At 28.0% G+C, this 19,549-nt stretch overlaps 4 protein-coding genes across 5 annotated transcripts; 2 read left to right on the top strand and 2 right to left on the bottom strand.

Annotated features, from left to right (window-relative positions):
• The first annotated feature begins 546 nt into the window (after window positions 1-546).
• On the top strand, window positions 547-3,112 carry LOC122509653 (TD and POZ domain-containing protein 4-like). The gene is made up of 2 exons (XM_043623860.1): window positions 547-793; window positions 1,564-3,112. Exon 2 carries the CDS (start codon window positions 1,573-1,575, stop codon window positions 2,665-2,667), a length of 1,095 nt encoding a protein of 364 aa, XP_043479795.1. The 5' UTR covers window positions 547-793; window positions 1,564-1,572; the 3' UTR covers window positions 2,668-3,112.
• Window positions 3,113-3,183: 71 nt separating this feature from the next.
• On the bottom strand, window positions 3,184-9,464 carry LOC122509652 (peroxisomal acyl-coenzyme A oxidase 3-like). 2 transcript variants are annotated; one of them, XM_043623858.1, is made up of 12 exons: window positions 9,271-9,464; window positions 8,714-8,843; window positions 8,213-8,338; window positions 7,857-8,012; window positions 7,390-7,537; window positions 6,986-7,276; window positions 6,696-6,859; window positions 6,304-6,547; window positions 5,917-6,150; window positions 5,696-5,850; window positions 3,456-3,749; window positions 3,184-3,299 (listed from the first exon to the last, which is right to left on the bottom strand). In XM_043623858.1, exons 2-12 carry the CDS (start codon window positions 8,828-8,830, stop codon window positions 3,210-3,212), a joined length of 2,019 nt encoding a protein of 672 aa, XP_043479793.1. In that variant the 5' UTR covers window positions 8,831-8,843; window positions 9,271-9,464; the 3' UTR covers window positions 3,184-3,209. The 2 variants fall into 2 exon arrangements, with proteins under 2 accessions (XP_043479793.1, XP_043479794.1); XM_043623859.1 differs by lacking the exon at window positions 3,184-3,299 and having other exon boundaries at window positions 3,495-3,652.
• Window positions 9,465-10,037: 573 nt separating this feature from the next.
• Window positions 10,038-12,811, bottom strand: LOC122509620 (odorant receptor 13a-like; the record flags this gene model as incomplete). Its single annotated transcript, XM_043623816.1, has 9 exons — window positions 10,038-10,108; window positions 10,211-10,337; window positions 10,667-10,799; window positions 10,892-11,028; window positions 11,481-11,571; window positions 11,763-11,885; window positions 12,049-12,310; window positions 12,431-12,598; window positions 12,760-12,811. Coding segments are annotated over 8 exons (1,020 nt in total), but the record flags the coding sequence as incomplete, so codon positions are not given.
• Window positions 12,812-14,606: 1,795 nt separating this feature from the next.
• LOC122509588 lies at window positions 14,607-19,549 on the top strand. The gene is made up of 3 exons (XM_043623764.1): window positions 14,607-14,795; window positions 15,134-16,690; window positions 16,787-19,549. The coding sequence occupies exons 1-3, from the start codon at window positions 14,691-14,693 to the stop codon at window positions 19,373-19,375; spliced, it is 4,251 nt and encodes a 1,416-aa protein (XP_043479699.1). The 5' UTR covers window positions 14,607-14,690; the 3' UTR covers window positions 19,376-19,549.

Here is a 19,549-nt window from a genome sequence, read left to right as displayed (position 1 = left end):
AAATAGTTTTATTTTCAACTAAGTATTCGCAAAAATGACAATTCGTAAAAATGTCGATTCGTAAAAATGGCGATTCGCAAAAGTGACAATTCGCAAAAATGATATTTCTCAAAAATGACAATTCGTAAAAATCGCGATTCGCAAAAATGACTTTTCGGAAAATTGACAATTCGTAAAAATGGCCATTCGCAAAAATGACAATTCGCAAAAATAGCTTTTTGCAAAAATGACAATTCGCAAAAGTGACATTTCGCAAAATTGGCTTTTCGCAAAAATGAATTTCGTTCAATTTGCAATTCGTTTCAAAAGAAATTAGTGTAGGTTGCTAATTGTCTATTGGGAACTCAGAGCTGCGTAGGCCCTCTGGTGTCGACCCACTTGCGGTAGTTGTCTTTTCATTTCGTCTCTCTCTAACATATGTAAAAAAAAGAGATAAAAAACCAAGATGTCGGACGCAAGTGGGTACAGGGGTGGGTCAGTTTCACATGATTTCGGATCCCAATTGTGAATTAAACTTTAATAGTTTGTTATGCTCTTTTCATTTTTGTCAACTGCCCAACCTTGCAGATTAAAATGATTAAAATTTTCACATTTCATCATTCACATTTGGCAAATTATTTCTAACAATCAGTTGTGTATTATAGTCCTGCTTCATCTTCAGTAATATATTTATTTGCTCGGTTAAAGAAAAATGACAAAAACTGAATAGACTATTTGACATATTCTCAGAAATTTAGTTCTCATATTTGACACTCACGTTACCACATCACGTTACGAGAAGTTTTTGTCGCATGTAAGTAAATTTTATGTTTATAACAGTGAATTTTACAGTAGTTTAAAATAATTTGTTGACCTAACTTATGTTGCGATTAACTATGAAATAAAATTGTTTATCATAATATAAAAATTTGTAATAAAAAAAATTATATATGCGATTTCGCCTCTCTGCTTGTAAATTCACAGATTTTGTAAAACCAACATAACCTATAAATATTTATTTAAATCATTTAAATTATACCGTTGCAAAGGAATATAAAAAATTTATTTATTTAAGATTATTGATAATTAAGTTTTGTTTTAAATTTTCGAAAGGAAATGAAATGAAATAATAATTAAAATCAAGGGGTTTGGATTAAAAATGGGGTAAAATTCCTCAACTATCCAGGTCAAAAAATGAATTTTCTCGAAACTTTGCCAAAATGTTACTATTATTTGTAGAAGTGTAAATATAAATTATTATTGAATTTGATAAAATATTTTTTGAGTTTCGGAGTTTCAAAATTTTGACTTTTTTGAAAATATCTTTTTTTCGATTTCATAAACATTATTGATAAGTAAAATTAATCAAATTAAAAATGTGAAGATATTTTTTGAAAATTGCAATTGGTTTTTACATATTTAATTGTTGAACTCTTAAATTTGTACACTGAAATAAATTTTTAATAATAATTTTTAAACTTTTAATAATAAATCTTCAATGAAAAGAAGTGGAAAAAATTATTTAACTTATTTTTATAACACGTTCATAAAAAGTTTCGTACTTTTTTTTTTTTGTTTTCTTAGACAAAAATTATGGATGAGGATAGAGTGAATTTCTTCTCAAGGTCTGAGAAAGCGAATGAGACGAAAAATTACACTTCAAAAATGAAGTTTCATCATTATCAACTTAACTGGATGATTGAAGATTTTGAACTGATGTGTAAGAGCGTTAAAATAATTGAGTCGCCGAGATTTCCATCAAAGGATTTATTTAAATGCCAGTGGTTTCTAGAATTTAAACCTACAAAATTATCGGATAGAAATATAAATGAATTTCAATTTTTTTTAAAAAGTACAAATAATAAGGAAAAATATGTCAATGCTGAAATTACATTTCATAATTCTCAATCTGTAGTTTACTCATTAGTATCCTACGTTTTACCAATGGATTATGAAAATCCCTGGTCAATAAGTGGATCTGAATTTCGTGAAAAGTTCGGCAAAGCTGTACCGAAAAATGTGCTTGTCAAATGCAAACTTAGTGTTTTTGATTCACTGACAACGATTGAGGAAGAACCACCAGTTAAACGAAGAAAGTGCAACGATATAATAGAGAATTTTTCAAGTTTACTCAGTAATGAAAATTTCAAAGATGTTACGTTCAAAGTAGAGGAAAAGGAATTCACAGCCCACAAAGCGATACTCGCTACTCAAAGCTCCGTCTTCGCTGCGATGTTCAACAGCAAAATGAGTGAAGAGCTAACGTCGATTGTTGAAATAAAGGACATAAAGCCGAAAACATTTCAACAAATGCTGAATTTTATTTACAATATTCAAGTTGAAGACTTGGACGAACTGGCATTAGAATTATTTCACGTGGCCGAAAAATACCATTTGGAAGATTTAAAGATCAATTGCGTCAATAATTTAAAGAAAAATCTATCTTTAAAAACAGTTATTAAAACTCTTGAAATGGCCGATTTATATTCACTCTTTGATTTAAAGTCCGAATGTCTAAAACTATTGCTAAAGGAATGGGAAGCAGTTCATAAGTCTGAAGAATTGGATAAACTAATAGAAGATCGACCCTATTTAGTGATTGAAGTTGTAAACATGCGTAAAAATTTAGATAAAAAAGAAGATGTAAGTAACAATTCAACAAGTGTGTCCTGCATTCTTCGTAATTAAAATTTTGTTTCTTCGAATATAAGTTACTTAATAATTCATTACTTTTTCAGTCTTATAAACACAACAAAATGTAATTAATGTACAAGATAAAAATTTAGTTTTAGGACATGCATAATTTTTAGCGCTACGTCAGAATTGTGATGTTCCTTTATGAATCATTTTTCATATTCTTAAATACATTATTTAATGTCGATTTGAATTAAAAACTTGTAAAAAAAAGTGCACAGTATTAAAATTGAATTAGCCGTATTGTAAGTTACATACAATTTATAAAATTATAAGAAATGAAAAACGGTTCCTTTTTTACCGAATATGTAAAATTTGACTCACCGTTAAGCTTTGATGGAAGAGATAAGATTTAAATAACTATTATACTGCTTTATATCTTATTCCAAATTTTTTTCGTACTTGTTCTGTACTTCGATTTTTAAGAACAGTTAAAACTGTTAATGTTAACACATTACTTTATATATATATTTAAATATATTTTTTATAATATATAATATATGTATACAGTTTCATTAAACTAAAAATAACTGGAACTATAATTTCGATCTGCTTATTTCCTTCCACCAGTAAGGACGACTTAAATTCTCCGCATTCAGTAAATTTCTCTCCAAGTGCTTGTATACCTAAAGGTGAGTGAAATTAATAAAATGAACATTCAAGAACGCAAACCAAAAAAAAATCTAAAAGTAGAATATGTGTGAAACAATTAAAATTAAAAATAACAATTAAAAATCTAAAAGTAGAATATGTGTGAAACAATTAAAATATTAAAATTTTACCTCTCCGTCTGACATGCCAAGGGGTGAATTCAAAATAAAATCTGGAGGCGCTAAAACATCGACTAAAGATACAGCATCAATTAATAAATCCTTACTGGTAGTTACTATACCATCGCGAAGAAAATCGGCCATTCTTGATTGCGAAGAAGCAAATTCACCCGCATATAAGTCGGATAATCTTTTCTCTAAAGTCCAAGCTGCATACAGTGAGCATAATTTTGTCAAAATCTTTTTTTCCTCGCTTTCAAAATTCGGAGATTGTATTTTCTCGTAACATGTTTGTACGATAAAGTGCTGTTAAATTTGGCAAAAAATTGATTTAATTACATCTGAGAGTGTAGAAATCAAATTGTTATTTAATTTCACTACTAAAAAAAATTCTTCACCGAAATTCAATTATTTTTATAAACTTGATTAAAATTCTTCGCAGAAATTCAATTTTGTTCAACAATTTAAAAAAAAATTCTAGTCAAAATTTCAATTATCGTTAAAAATAATAGAATTCTTCTTCGAAATTCAATTATTCTTATAAATATAATAAACATTTTACAGAAATTCAACTATTTACAAATTTTTTATAAATTTTTTCACAATAATTCAATTATTTTCATAAATAATAAAACTCAACATTGAATTTCAATTATTTTTAACACAATTTTAACCGAAATCCTCGAAAAATGTCATTCTTCTTGAAAATTTTATTAAAATTCGTCGAAAAAATTCGATTATTTCAAAAATATGTTAATAACATTCTTTACTGAGAATTCAATTTTGAAAAAAATTATTTATTCAATAATTTTTTCATTTTTGTATTTAAATAATTGAATTCTCATAGAATTTTTCAATAAAAATTATTTTAAAAATATGAATTTCAGATAAAAAATTTTAAATAATTGATAATTGTTCATTTATTTCTTTCGAAGAATTTGAATAAAATTTTTTTAATTTATTACATTTTTCGAAGAATTTACTTAAAATTTCATTAAAAATAATTGAAATCCTAAGAAGAATTTTATTATTTAGAAAAATAATTGAAGTCTTGCAATCAACTTTTATTATATTTTTTAAAAATAATTGAAATCCTATGAAGAAATTTATTATTTAGGAAAACAATTGAATTCTTGCAATGAATTTTATTACATTTTTTTTAAATAATTGAAATCCTGAGAAGAATTTTTTTATTGATGAGAATAATTGAAATGCTGAGAAGAATTTTATTACATTTTTTTTTTTAAATAATTGAAATCCTGTGAAGAATTTTATCATTTATGAAAATAATTAAATTGTTGCAACGAATTTTATTCAATTTTCTTTAAATAATTGAAATCCTGAGAAGAATTTTATTACATTTTTTACAATAATTGAAATACTGCGAAGAATTTTATTATTTAGGAAAACAATTGAATTCTTGCAACGATATTTATTACATTTATTTTAAATAATTGAAATTCTGTGAAGAATTTCATTATTTATGAAAATAATTGAATTTTTTTGGGATATTTTATTAAATTAGTATAGCTTTCAAGAATATTTGAATTTCAGCAAAGAATTTCATTATTTGTGAAATATAATTGAATTCTGCAAGAAAATGTTTAAAAACAATTAAATTTTTCAAAGAATGCATTTAAAATTGTATTAAAAATAATTTCTAATTAAAAAATTCTAGAAAAAATTTTATTATATATGATAATATAATTGAATTATTAAAACGAATTTTATTCCATTTTTCCAAATAATTGAATTTCTGTGAAAAATTCTATTATACTTATAAAAATAATTGAATTCTTGTGAAGGATTTTATTGGAATATTTGTAAATAATTTAATTTTTTTTTTTTTTGAAAAGATTTATAGAAATTTAAATTATTATAAAACATGAACATAGGGGATCACTTTAAGTCAAAAAGATTCGGAGTGCTCGATATCTTCATGTTTTATAATAAAATATTCATCAAAGTTATGAGATTTCAAAAGGTTTAAATTTAAGAATCAGAATATTCTTTTTAGTCAGGGAAAAAGTCAGAATTTTTTCTGGAAATCAGGGAAAAAGAAAATTTATTTTTTGTGGCAACCCTGATAAAAAAAGTTTGTTTGTGTGTATAAAAGGTTTTCATAGCCGAGGCGCATATAGAGAAATGTTTTGCCAAAAAATTTACAATTGACTCGATCCAGCAAATCTTTGTCATCGAAGTAAAATTACTTATCTAGAAACTATCTAAAATTGAGAATTGAGGAGACTTACTTCTGCGTAAATGAGCGAAAGTGATCGAGCAAAGTACGTTTGAGAATTATTTCTAGCCTCGAATTTGCTACTTCCGTTATTTTCCAGCAGCTCAACTTTTTCGTAGGTATTTTTGAGGTAGTAGCAGAGTAGCCATTTGAAGGCCAACAGAAGATCTATAAGATTGTTACAATTCAGTTTCGTTTCATTATCAACAGACAAGTAGTGTTAATTATACTTACTCTCAATCTGCATAGTTTGGTCCATCGTGGTGCAATTAAATTTAAGGGTAAGAATCGAATTAGCATTTTCTAGAAAATTGATACTCCTTAATGGTGAGGAGAGTTTGCTTCCATTGAGAACGTTTCTCCACTGATTTAGCAGCCAATTACTTGTTTGCTGAATGAGAACGGTATTTTCACCTTCGTATGTGCAGTTGGCGTCATTGTCTGCTCTTAAGTCGCCTAAGCGGGAAACTGATGACAAGTAAGATTGGATTATTTATTATTACTTTAAGGGTTCGTATTCTCATTTTTAGAATTTTAGTACTTTTCTGGCTTTATCACTGGAGAATCCCCTAATGAACGCTAATCAGGGTAATAATTCTTATTTTTAGGTTTTTTTTTTACCTTTTAGGTAGCCATGTCCTCCGCAAGCCTCACGACACTCTTGGATTGCACTTTGAGTAAGCCAAGAGCAAAGTGGTTTCACTGCAGCAGAGATTGCGTGTATTTCCGTTCCAACAGAGTCCACTAATTGATTATCGTCAGTAGTGTACATAAGTGAATTAAATTCGTCCCAAAGTGCCAAACAGTGTTGCGAAAACAATGTAATTGCGTATGTTGTCGCCAAATGGGGGAACAGTTTACATTGCTGAAAATTATGGAGTTATAGACTTTGAGCTAAGACTAATTCTCACCTGTGGGTACTGGGACGTGGACAATCTTAGGATTTTAAGATGTAAATGTCCGTTATACAATAATTAAATCAAAGGAAATATTTCCAAATTTAAAATTCTCACCTGAACTTGATATTCAATGACTGGCCATTCTTCTTCAGGGGATGGTTCAAACTGTTTTCTAACGGCAGAGTACCGGATGGCAATAACAACAGCGAGGGTTAGATAATTCAAACTCATTGCAGTGATATTTAAACGACCGCCGGAAAGAACTCCTACAGATGCTCCTGAATTATGTTATCAAAATTTTAAAAGCGTTACTATGTTACTATGAATTTTCTATAGTTATAGCCCACATGCCATCAGGACTCACGTCTAGAGAAACTAGTGTGGTTAGTATTTAAAAAATATACCAAAAAGTTTTTTTTTATCCTTCATCTTCGATACGAATTGACCATCCTTGGTGACGTCGATATTTTTATTTAAAAGACTAGCTCGAGGAACGGGAAAATGGTTAAAAATCAAAAATCCATTGTCAATTCCATTGAGACCTATTTTTGCACCCATGTCACCGACTGTCACCCCTGGCATTGGTAGAAATGTTTTTTCATCTCGTATTTGAATGAGAAATGGATAGAGTCCATGATTTTTGTTATCTGCGGTGATTAATTGAGCGTAGATCAGTGCATGTGTTGCTGCCTTCCCTAAAATGTAAAAACAAAAAAAAATTATAAAAAATATAACTGTAAATGTGCCTTAGCCAACTACTCACAGGAACAGTACTTAAAGTCATAGTTTAGTTCGGAATTTTCTTTACCCAATGAGGCCGACCAACATTTTGCCGATTGAAAACCAGGTGAATGAAAAATAAAACTTTCAAGTTGTGGATTATATTTTGCTGTTGTTTCAATTCCTTTGGCATTCGTTCCATGTCCAATTTCAGTTAAAGAAAAGCAACATGTGTACTGAAAAAAGTAAAAATTAAAATAATTGAGAATAAAACCATTCTGATAAAAATAAATAAAAAAAATTTGTAAACTTTTTGTTTTATTTGTAAACATTTTTAGTTATAAAATGGTAGAGAATAAAATTTACGGGAAACATAGTCAAGGTTATGGACCATCATGAATTTTTAGCACATTTTTAGATAAGAATAACGCTAGCGCCGCCTATGCGGTGGCGTCAGGAAGCTTCTCTTGATGACATCCAATATTTTAAGCTCTTAAATTATAATTTTCTATATTTAACCCCCCCCCCCGTCCCTCAAAAAAGTCTTTTACACACCTTTCCTTCCAATAAATTGTTTAAAATTTCCGCGTGACGTTCCGTGCCCAAATTCATAATTGTATTTTGTATCATTCCTTGATTCAAGCCAATCAAAATTCCCAATGCAGAATCATATGAAAATAAATAGTTGAACCATCCTTTCGGTTCAACATTCTAAAATTGAATTATTTTATTATTTCTCTTCAAAAATTTTAATTCTCTAAATTAAATTAATTGCAATATTATCAATTGTTAAATATTGTCTGTTTCAAAAAACAGTTAAAATAAAAAAAAAATCCGTTCTCGAAATTAAATAATCGCAATTATGTAATTTTGAGAAAACATTTAAAATAAAAAATAAATGATTTAATTACCGCAACGTTGTCTCTGACTAATAAATTAAATTGTTCATAACATCTTTGACGAGTCTCGTCCAAAGTTAAAGCCTTTTCCATTTTATGAAATGCAGGAGTCTTTTTAATATAGTTGTATAAATTATCCTTTTTAGAAAATTTTTATATAAGTTAATTATTCTTATTTTATATATATATATATATATATATATATATATATATATATATATATATATATATATATATATATATAAAGTGAAGGCAAAAAAAAAATTATTACAATATTGTATTGCACAATTTTTTACATCATGTTTTTTGTACAGTATTACATTTTAATATTGTTGAATAAATATTGCGAAAGAAATTTACACTCGTTTGAATACGATTATAAATTAAAATTAACTTTTTTGATAGACTTGAACTGTTTTAAGTTTGAATTTAAAATTTTATTTACTATACTTAATTCTAAACATAAAATATAAATAATATAAACTTAAAATGTTTATAATGACACATGTTTACCTGAAATTTTAGTAAATCCTCACCAAATAAGTTAAATTTCAATGATTTCCAATTAAACGAAGCTTGCTTTCGATAGACATCAAGTGGTCCTTTCGGTAAGTCTTGTATTAAATTCATTATGAACTAAAATCTAAATGAAACATTTTTTTAAAAATTGAGAACAAAGATTATTTTTTTGGTTACTTCTTTTAAGATTTAAAAATAATGATTAAACTTAATTATTTAACTCAAGGCACTCAAGGTAAATAAATTTTTGTATTTTATACTGGAATTTGTTAAGTAATTATCAATATTATAATAGAATAGTTTATTAAATATTATATATTTTATAATTATTGAATTATTTATACCTACATATTTATATAAAGATTATAAAGTTAAATTTTATTGTTATAATTATTTTAATGTTAATTATAATTGTTTTATTTCATCGTATTAAATAATTTTAAATGAAAATTTTTTTAAGCTAAACAGAAAATGTTAAGTAATTATTTAAATAATAATATTATTTTAACTGTAAAAATTTTTAATCGTAAAAATTACTTTACTATACCTACATATACTTTTAGCTGTAACCCATGTAGTTGTAATTTTTTTTAGCTGCGGTTTATTTTTTAAAATTAGGATAAAAGTTTTAACAATTTTGTTATAAACGAATCGACTTCAGTATTTTTTTTTAACAATTTTATTTTTTTTTAAATTTAACTTTTTCTGAAAAATGCACTCGAGACCGAGCAGAGACACGACTGAAGTAATTAACTGACTCTAAAGCAAAGCTTACATTAAATTTATACTTTTAATGATTTAACATATGAGGGCATGAGGTAAAACACTAGCAGTCTGATTTCATTTGCATGTATAAATGTTTTTTTGTTAGTATAATAAATAAAAAGTATTGTTTATTTATTTCTATCTACGTTGATCTTCAATTAATTTAAATATTTAAGAAAGCATATGTAAAATAAAAACTCTAAATTGTTGATAATAATAATATTAATTGTAATATCGATATTTGTTTTTCTTTCTAATTGGGGTCCTTTCATTGTCTCTGAAATTGCTCCCTTCAATTGTTTAAGAAATATAAATTTTATTAAAGGCAAAAATCTTTCTTTCTTTTACTAATAACGTCATATTTCAATCTTTCTTTTTTAAAATTCTAAAATTGTGAAAAATGCCATTTTTTTGCAAACTTCAAAGTCAAAGAATATATATAGTTAAAAAGAATAAACAAATTTAGATTCAACTTTTTTTTATTAGAATAAACTATATTAATTCATAATTATATTTTCTCGAAGTATCTACATGTATAACTTAACTTTTGCGTGGAGCTTTCAAAAATATCCGATTGTGAGTCTGTTTGCATAATTTTGGCAAAAGTAAGTATTAAAACTCATGCTGTAAGAAAAGTTCTTGTATTAATAAATCTGATTTTAAATTTATCATATTTTCATCGCATATACTTATATATATTTTTTTTCAAATATAATTCATACTTACACACTTTGTGGAGGCAGGCCGTATAATAAAAACGTTTTCTACAATTTCTTTTATTTTTTCTTTGAACTGTAGATCATGAACGTATTGATATGAACATAGTCAAATAAGAGACGGCTGTCCTCAACAACTTTAAAAAAACGGGAAACATTTAATAATTTTTGAATCAATTTTCATTTATTCACTTCTAGAACTTATTTCACCCTATCATGCCTCCGGGACCTATATGTCCCACTTAAAAAAATTAAAAAATTCAAAATTCACTATTTTTAAATTTTGAAAATCTGACTTCAGATTCGTAGTCAGTGACCCCGAAAACTACCGAAAAAAAAGTTTTATGCAAATTTGAGCAATTTTGAAAAAAAAGTCCGCCATATTGGATCCGCCATTTTGAATTTTCAAAATTTTGAAAATCTGACTTCAGATTCGTAATCAGCGATAACTAGAATATAAACTTACAGCAGAGAAAGTAATCATATTCACTACATAAATCTTGCCAGCTGTCACTTTACAAGGCACATGTCCTCTCATTGTTATCATTAATAATAATTTTTTCACTCTAATTGGCATTTGATACCAGGAAGAGTCATATCTAGAGATTTTTAGAATATTTAAATTTTTATTTTTATAATTTCGACATCATTCCAAATATATAGTGATGAAATAATATCGAAAATTACGTACGCATTTTGTACAACATCGTAACTGCAATCGAGCAATTTTTGACCTGGTAAGGTGAGAATAAAAAGATGAAACATTATTCCAATGGCGGAAAAACTAAATCGAATGGTTTTATCCAATTGTCCAAGGGATATTAACGCCTGTTTTAAAATATTTCATAAAAATGTAGTTATCAAGTTAAAGTTCCCCTCACAACAAAAGGATATTCTATGAAGATATCCTCATGATACTAACCTACTAAAAAGACGACAATAAATACTTTCTTCTTTTAACAGAGGTATGAATGCACCCTTATTGTTCAAGATACGCGTAGCTGCCCATCCCTGTAATAAAGTTTGTAATATACCCAACCTTCTTTACAACAGTGTTTACTTGATCATCAAGGCCTTTCTCCAATTTTTTAAATTAATTAATTTAAAAAAAAAATTTATTAAGTAAATTTAAATTTACATTTAAGAAATGTATATTTTTACAAAATTTACATTTTGTTGTCTTTTAGCTTATTTTCTGGATATCCAGAGGATATCATAATAATATCAGTTGTGAGGGTTATTAAATTATTGTAAAAAAAACCAATAATATAAGATTTTACCTGAAAACCTATGGAACTTGCGGACAGTGTATAAAATCCTACCGAAATAAACATAATGGGAGAGAAAAAGTCCTCTAATGCATTTGCAAAGCTAAATAAAATAATAGAAAAATTCTTTTAGATTCATTTGAAAAGATTGCAAATAATGATGAATAATTTAAAAGTGCGTTAGAACTTATACAAAGGAATTATCAAAAATTAAAATTTAAAAAAAAATCTTTTCTCTATTAAAAAATTTTACACTTACTTTCTTTCATGAAAAAATTACATATATATACTTACTCAATGTACGAAGAATGCAATTTGACTGTTAAAGACATAATTTCGTATAGTTCAATTTCAGCTTCTTTTTCGTCTCTAAATTTTTTGTTCTCGATAAAATTTAGTGCATTTTTGAATCTGTAGCTAAAAAAAAGTAAACTTTCTCATTTGACATAATAAATGCGATGAATGAAGAGAAATATTTTTATTTTCGAAGGCTGCTACTAGAAATCATTGGGGAGTAAGGAGTGATTTTAAAAAAAAATTAATAAAAAGAGTAAATATTTTCATTTTTTCTTTTAAATACCTAATAATTGCAAATAGGGCACAAGCATGATGGGTAAAAACGGCATACATTGCCTCGGAACTCTCGAGAAATATAACAATAATTGTGCCTGTTATACAACCATGAATTAGAGTAAAATGAAAATATTTTTCCGTGTCAAACCAAAAAGTCACTGGATACACAAACTGCTTTGGACGAGATTCATTTAAGGGAACTAAAAAGTCCAAGATTATTGGACTAAATGGCACTCCCACAAATACCACCAATATCGCTAATACGTGTCCTAAAGCAAAAGAAAAATTTAACTTTTAAAAAAATTTTTTCAATTTTTTTAAAAATACTGTACTGTTTTTACCCTTCTACTATTATTTACATACTTTTGTTAGTAACAAAGAATAATAACCTGCAAAAAGCATCATAAAAATCATATTATTCTCTCCATAAGCATAAAGAATTTCCTGTTCAGCCTCATCTTCCCAAGTCCTCCAATCATTTCGAATGGATACTATAAATTTTTTAACCTGTTTAGTAAAAAGTTGACGATTTAGTGGAAATTGGCGTAAAACACTAACTGTAATTACAAAGTAATTACAATAAAAATTTAGAATAATAGAATAGAAAACATTTGTCTTGGGAAAGTACCCATATAAGATTTTTCAAAAATTGGGTACATATATGATTATACAGAAATCGGAATTTTTGTTTGATTTTTCTAATTTAAAAAGTAATTACTTTTTGAGTATTGATGCGATGAATTACAAGCTGGGCCGAGCACATAATCATTACAAAAAATGTTGTAAGTGTATCGAGAATTTCATCTAAATCTCTATTACAAATACGTTGATATAAACAGTACATCTATTCAAAAATGTTTACATATAGACTTTAAAACTATAAAGTATAAATACTATAAAATAATGAAATAACTACTAAAATAACTAATAACTAATAAAATAATATAAAATAATATAAAATAATAAAACTTTTATGTAAAATCATTTACTAAATATTTTTAGCACAATATAATACCTGTGGTCCCATTCCAGTAACAAGTGAAAAACATACAATGCTTTGGATAAATTTTTGAATATTTTCAGAAAATGGCCACGTTCCTGTATAAATGGACACCTGTTTTATAATTTTATAATATCGGTTATCAAAAATGTCCACATTTTCCCTAATAATCTTAGTATCCAACTTGCTCATTTTGCAACTTTCTCTTAGGTTGAATTCATTTTGTGAATTTTATAAATTTTCAAATCTTTTTAAAAAATTTTTTTAATCTTAGATATAAAGTTCTCTGAAATATTTCTAAGTTCGTTAAATAAGAGAATATAATTTAAATTAAAATTCAATTCGTATCTTATTGTTCACAACAGAAGTGATCCGGAACTTAGAAATTATAAATATTTCGTTCTAACTTTCTTTCTTACAAAATATTATTCTCCATGTGAAGTAAATTAATTATGTAGAAGATAATACATCTGTTAGGTGTTAAAAATTTGAATTTTTGAAAAAATTGATCCTATAAACTGGCAATTTTCTCAACTTGTGAAATAAAGAATTCCGCGTTAAAATTTCAAACGTCTATATCCATAACAAGATACAGTGCGGTGGAATATTAAAGTAAATTCGTCGTAATTATAGTCTGTATTCTTTTTTGTTTCGTAAATTAATTATGTAAAAGATATGATATCTGTTAGGTTCAAATAAAATGCGGTAAAAAATGAAAACTATTATGTATAACCAGCAATTTTCTCACCCTTGATAAATGGTGCATTAAAAATTTAATAAACCCCTGCCTATACGAGCTAGGATACATTCTTCTTATATTAAAATGATCCAAACAGTGTTAGTTTGTATTTTTTTTTTCCTTTTTTTTAGTTTTTGAAACGATTTAGATTGCATCGAGTTTATAAAATATGTAAATAGGAGAGCGTTAGTTGCTTTTTTCATCTTTTCGTATCTTATGGTCTATAAAAAATGTAAAAATCATATCTTGCGAATGGAAAGCAACACTTGTTTTAAATTGCTTGATATTTTATTCAAAGAGACTTTTAGCGCCGGAAATGTTTATGAATTATGAAATAAATAGTATAGAGAGAGGGCTATTTCTTTGTATATGGAAGATAGAAAATTTTTTTCCAAGCACCATAGGTTAAAAAAGTGATTGTTGTGCCCCAACAGAAGCAGTTATTCTACATTCAATTATTTTTTCATATCTCTACAAATATTTCTGTAAAAAGTTGTAAAATGTTGAAACTAATAAAATTTTATTCTATATCGAAAAAATGTAATGAATTTATTTAATGTTTAACGTATTAATAACCAATTTAGAATTCCAATAAAATTAATTCCTGGAAGAAGAATTTATAGAAATTATAGAATTGTTTAGTTATAATTATCATATCAATAAGTTTGTTTACACAAAAGTGAAATTATATCTATTCACTTATATAGAACTGAATAATATTACTTTGAAAAATTACATTTTTGTCGTGTATCAGAATACTTTTGAAATTTACTTCGTGGTTATTAAATTAGATAAGAAATAAAAGTAATGAAATATTGTTTTATTTTAACATAAGTACACATTGTGCGGCGTAGAAAAGTTTTACTATATAAAAGAGAGAATATTATTTTTGCCAAAAGCATATTTCAACATGAAGATTCGAGAAGAATTAGTTCTTTTAATTTTTATTACGGTGCAGGTGCAATGCTTCAGTTTGTCCAACAACTCAAGTCTGAATGTTGACACCGTGTCGAAGGTAAGTTGAAGAAAGAATGTATATAAATATTTAACAAATTTTTTAAGAGATTTTTTTTAAATACTAAGAGACTGTTCCAGTCGTTGGCACTGTCACAAAATAGTTAGCATTCCTTCTTTTTCTTTAAATAACAAAAAACACTAAAGTATATACTTCAGTTTTTTAAAAAATGCTCTAAATGTTATTAATCATATGCAAAACATACTAGTTTTTAATAACTAGTACTAATTTTTTTCCCTGTTAATAGAAGGGTGTCAACCACTGGAACACACAGTGCCAACGCTAGGAGCAGTTAACGACTTTTAATTATGTTTAAAAAAAGTTATATTCTTTTCCAGATTGAAGAATCGTCAGGAGAGACGAACATTTCCAGCACTACATCTACAAATAATATTTGTACAATTTGCAAACACTTAAAAGCAATCAACTCTTTCTTAAAGCCAAAATACGAGAAGTTGACATTAGTTATTGCAGCAGATGTACAAGATGCAATCAAAATGGCTGAATATTTGAGTCATAATAATCGGGTTCAACTCGAAAACAACGAGCTTCAAATTCCTCAGCAGTTGTTGAGTGACGTAGTTAAAATTCTGAGTTTACTCTACTACAGTAATGAGACTTCTACTTTCTTCTTCGCTTATCCTACCAATATGACGAATGAAATATTAACGAATTATCTAATCCACAAAATTATTGACTCATCTGAAAAGAAGTTCGTTATCCTGACAAGTAATGGAGAAATAGAGAAAAATAATCTCGATCATCTGTTTCAGGTGTCATCGAATATTTTGGTAGAATATTCCTCATCAATTTTGTTCATTCCATTAAGTATTGTTTCATTTAATTCTACCATGAATCCATGCAAAATTTTACCCACATTTAGAAAAGTAGAGAAATACTTCAGAGACACTTTCGTCAGATTTTCAGAATCTTCAAAAGATTACTCATCTTGGCTAAAAGAAATCAAAATCGCCAATATCACTACTCAAGAGAAAGTAATATTTAATTCAATCAGTTTTATAGTGTTTCTAGTAAATAATATCAATAATGACAAGTCTTTCCAGTGCGAGCAAAAAAAATTAACTCCTGAAGAATTTCTAACACCTTTGAGCTTTCGAAGGTTGCTAAAATTAAATAATTCAGTAAAGTCAAATACCACCGATGAGGACGTAAAGTGCCTTGAACAACTATGGTCCACTATGGTAGGTTCTACCTTACTGTCCGATTCGCCTTTCTCAAATATGACTACATTAACAGATATATTGAATTTTCTGGAATTCCTTGAGCCAATTTACAAACAGATTTCTCTAAGATATGAAGAAGAATCTTTTGGTTATATTTGCAACAATGCAAACTTGGAAATTCTGCAACAATTCTGCTTTGCACATTATGCTCAAGATGGACAATTAATCGAACTCTGGGAAAGTTTTATCAAAACTAATTTCCTGGTGAAAATAAAATGGTTTCGAAGATTGTGGACAATGTTCACAAACCTCGATTTGTGGAGTGAAGCTAAAATTTCCAGTGAATCGGAAAAATTATTCAATGAAATACCAAAGGATGGTCAATATGACGAGCAATTGATGAAAAAGGCTTTTTATATCGTAAATAAAAATATGAAACTAAAAATACAAGTTACATGTTCACAAATATCGAAGTTCACTTATAAGCTACAAATGAAAGGAAATTTCTTCAAACTTGGTAATATTTTAAAAAATCATCACTGCCCTAAAGAAATAATCTTCATTGAAGTCTTTGCTTCTGACAAAATTATAATCGATGAAGATTTAATTCTTGATGGAGAGGGGACGCAAGTAAATATAATTGCACCAGTTTGGGAAATTATTTCAAACAAAACTATAAATTTAGATGGTGCACCTGCAGTAAATTTTTGGGTGAGTATATTCCCAGTGTGCAAAAAATCATATTCTAAAAACTATTTTTTCTATTAATTCATGTCAGTCAAATAATGGAACATTTGAACTGTTTAGGAAGAAAAAACAAGAAGGGGAGATAACGGCAATCCAGGTTTACCTGGAAGACCAGGAGGAACATTCTTTGCCATTACTAAGGAGACTATTAACGGGAAAGGTTTGCGAATATCGACAAATGGAGGAAAAGGTGGTAAAGGTCAATCTACCGTATCTGGAGAACTACAAGGGGAAAGAGAAATTATTTACAATGCTCTCGGTGGTAAAGGAGGGGCAGGAGGTATACATGGAGTAAATCAATTATATTCCTTAAATAATTCTTCCGCTATTAATGTACAATTATCACTAAAGAATGGCACAGCTGGCGAGGAAGGAGAAAATGGAGTAACGAGCTTCTTAGAAGGTTTGTTAGTAGCTCTAATGGGAGCAAAAGACAAAACTAATCGTTGTGTAAAAAGTATTCGTTTCGATCCTGAAATACCTCAAAAACCAGTCATGGTGGAAGATTTCGGTGAATCCGTTAGAAGATATAGAAAATTTATTTTAACTGAAATTTTAAAATGTAAGTGCAGTACTTATGCACAACTGTATTTCGACCTGAATTCCAACAAACAAATTCCAAATACTTATAATACCGCAGATTTTATGGATGAATTGACATATTTAGAAAAATATTCATCTGTGGAATCAAATAATACAGTAAGATTAATTTTATTCAAAGCCTGGAATCTACAATTTCGTAAATACCAATTACATCATTTGCAGAGTAGCAATGCAACAATTCATACAAAAGTACTTCTAAGTTTGGACACTATGATTTCTAGGAAAATCCAAAAACTCGAAAGTAAATTTTACGATAACTCAGTTTTGTTGATTGAAACCTACTTAGAAGCGTGTATTCAAGATAGTAAGAAATTAAAAGATGCTGAAATTTTAGTCGACATGAGAATTATCACCAAGAGCTACACTGCCGAATTCGAGGAAGAAATTAAGAAAGCAAATCAATTACTTTCAAATAACCTACAAGATTACTTAACAAAAAGAGTAGATGATTTAAAAGCCGAAATTAAACAAATAGTCCTGGAAATTGATAAAATTATAGAATCAAAAAAAGGAGAAAATAAAGAATTAATGGAGATGAAAAGAAAATTAGAGGCGCAGGCAGGACTATTGGTATTCTTCGGATTTCTTCGATTCGTCTCTTTAGTACTAACATTTATAAATCCAGTTTGTGCTATAGTTGGCACTGCATTAAGTATTGGCGTCAACATGCTTGAATCGAAGATTATCGATAATTCAGAATCGAGAACAGTTCTTGATTCTATGAACCGAAATTATGAAGCGTTACAAGAATCGACAAAAAATAAAAAGAATAGAAAAACAAATTCTGTAAACACTGGAAATAATTATTTTGATGTAGTTGACATTGTTGAGCAAACGAGAAAGAAAGTTTCTCAACATAATTCTAAAATAGATCAAGTGAATGATAGAATTCAGCAGAATCTACAAGATATAAAGAATTTAGAAACATACAAAACAGAAATTCATGAAAAATTAGAGCCTTTCATAGAAGGAATTCATGGGCAAATAATGAATCAGACTGGGCAATTTCATAAATTATCGATCACTTATCTTGAATATGAAAGATGGCGAATGGACGATTTACTATCCGATGTCTCAAATCAAATAGAAAAATGGACCACAACTTTCAACGTAGAGGAAAATGCTGTGGGAAAATTAAAGAAAGCAATGGATACAACAATTCGTCTTCATACACTAATAAGAGAAATGAATTATAAAATTTCAAGTGCACAATTTTTGTCCGATATAGCTGAAGTTTCACATCAAATTACAAATGTTCGAGATAAGGAACTTAGAAATAGTGTTACAGATTTGATGCACACTCATTACGCGAATGACATAATCGACGAATACAAGAAATGGGTGGTCTCATTCAAACAGTACACATTTCCATTCATCAAGGAATATCCCGATATCACTGAACCGGAAACATTAAATATAGTTCATCCACTGGAGAGGGCGAATCTCATAGTTGAAAAATTGAAGTACCTTCAGGCATATTTAGGCAAAAGGAGAGCAGAAGCCCAATATTTTACAACAATGGCCAAGTTTGGCAGTAACGGACCCCTTCCATCATTCTACACCTGGAATAGCAGCAGACATTCCACCGAAATAGGAGAAATTCTCGAGGGCAAAACTGTGAAGCTATTTGCAGACATTCATGATTTTAAGACTTTGAATGCTGTTAAATTTCGTGATATAAATATTTTGTTCACCTCGTCGAATGCAACTTTAAATGCGGAGTTGTGGGACGATTTGTCCTCATTTTCTGTCAAACTGATTCACAATGGAGACTCTTATTATAGATGTAATGATGAACTGCATTTGTTCAAGTCTGGTGAACATAATTTTGGCATCAAGTTCTTCATGTCTCGAAAGAAGAGATTTACTGACTATGGACAATTGGACTATGTTTTAAGTCCCTTCGCCACGTGGACTATTAGCCTCTGGGATAACTTGGGTAAAGGAGATTTTAACCTACTCTCTAAATATGTAAGCAAAGTCAATATCGAATTGATCGGAGATGGCGAATTTTTAAATCCAGACATAAATTGTTCTCAAATTTAACTGTTAAAAAAATGTTAAAATTATCCTATTTTTATAAAACACAAAATTTTTATAAAATGGATAAAATGGATAAAATGTTACAATCAGTTACAATTGTATGTTGTGTATAAGGAAACTATGTCAGTCGCCTTTGGTATAAAGTAAGTAAATGTTGAAGTAAAATTTATAAACACA

The sequence above is a fragment of the Leptopilina heterotoma genome, unplaced genomic scaffold (assembly GCF_015476425.1).
Source record: "Leptopilina heterotoma isolate Lh14 unplaced genomic scaffold, ASM1547642v1 Lhet_61, whole genome shotgun sequence".
Taxonomy (NCBI): domain Eukaryota; kingdom Metazoa; phylum Arthropoda; class Insecta; order Hymenoptera; family Figitidae; genus Leptopilina; species Leptopilina heterotoma.
This window is presented reverse-complemented; position numbering and strand designations above follow the sequence as displayed.

Excerpts from the sequence above, each read along its gene's own strand:
- LOC122509653 (XM_043623860.1), top strand. The coding sequence starts at position 1,573 with ATGGATGAGGATAGAGTGAATTTCTTCTCAAGGTCTGAGAAAGCGAAT.
- LOC122509652 (XM_043623858.1), bottom strand. The coding sequence starts at position 8,830 with ATGAATTTAATACAAGACTTACCGAAAGGACCACTTGATGTCTATCGA. Across the intron at positions 7,538-7,856 it reads ACAATTTATTGGAAGGAAAG|TACACATGTTGCTTTTCTTT; the intron begins GTGTGTAAAAGA and ends TACTTTTTTCAG. Across the intron at positions 6,151-6,303 it reads AGGACATGGCTACCTAAAAG|TTTCCCGCTTAGGCGACTTA; the intron begins GTAAAAAAAAAA and ends ACTTGTCATCAG.
- LOC122509588 (XM_043623764.1), top strand. The coding sequence starts at position 14,691 with ATGAAGATTCGAGAAGAATTAGTTCTTTTAATTTTTATTACGGTGCAG. Across the intron at positions 14,796-15,133 it reads ATGTTGACACCGTGTCGAAG|ATTGAAGAATCGTCAGGAGA; the intron begins GTAAGTTGAAGA and ends ATTCTTTTCCAG. Across the intron at positions 16,691-16,786 it reads CACCTGCAGTAAATTTTTGG|GAAGAAAAAACAAGAAGGGG; the intron begins GTGAGTATATTC and ends TGAACTGTTTAG.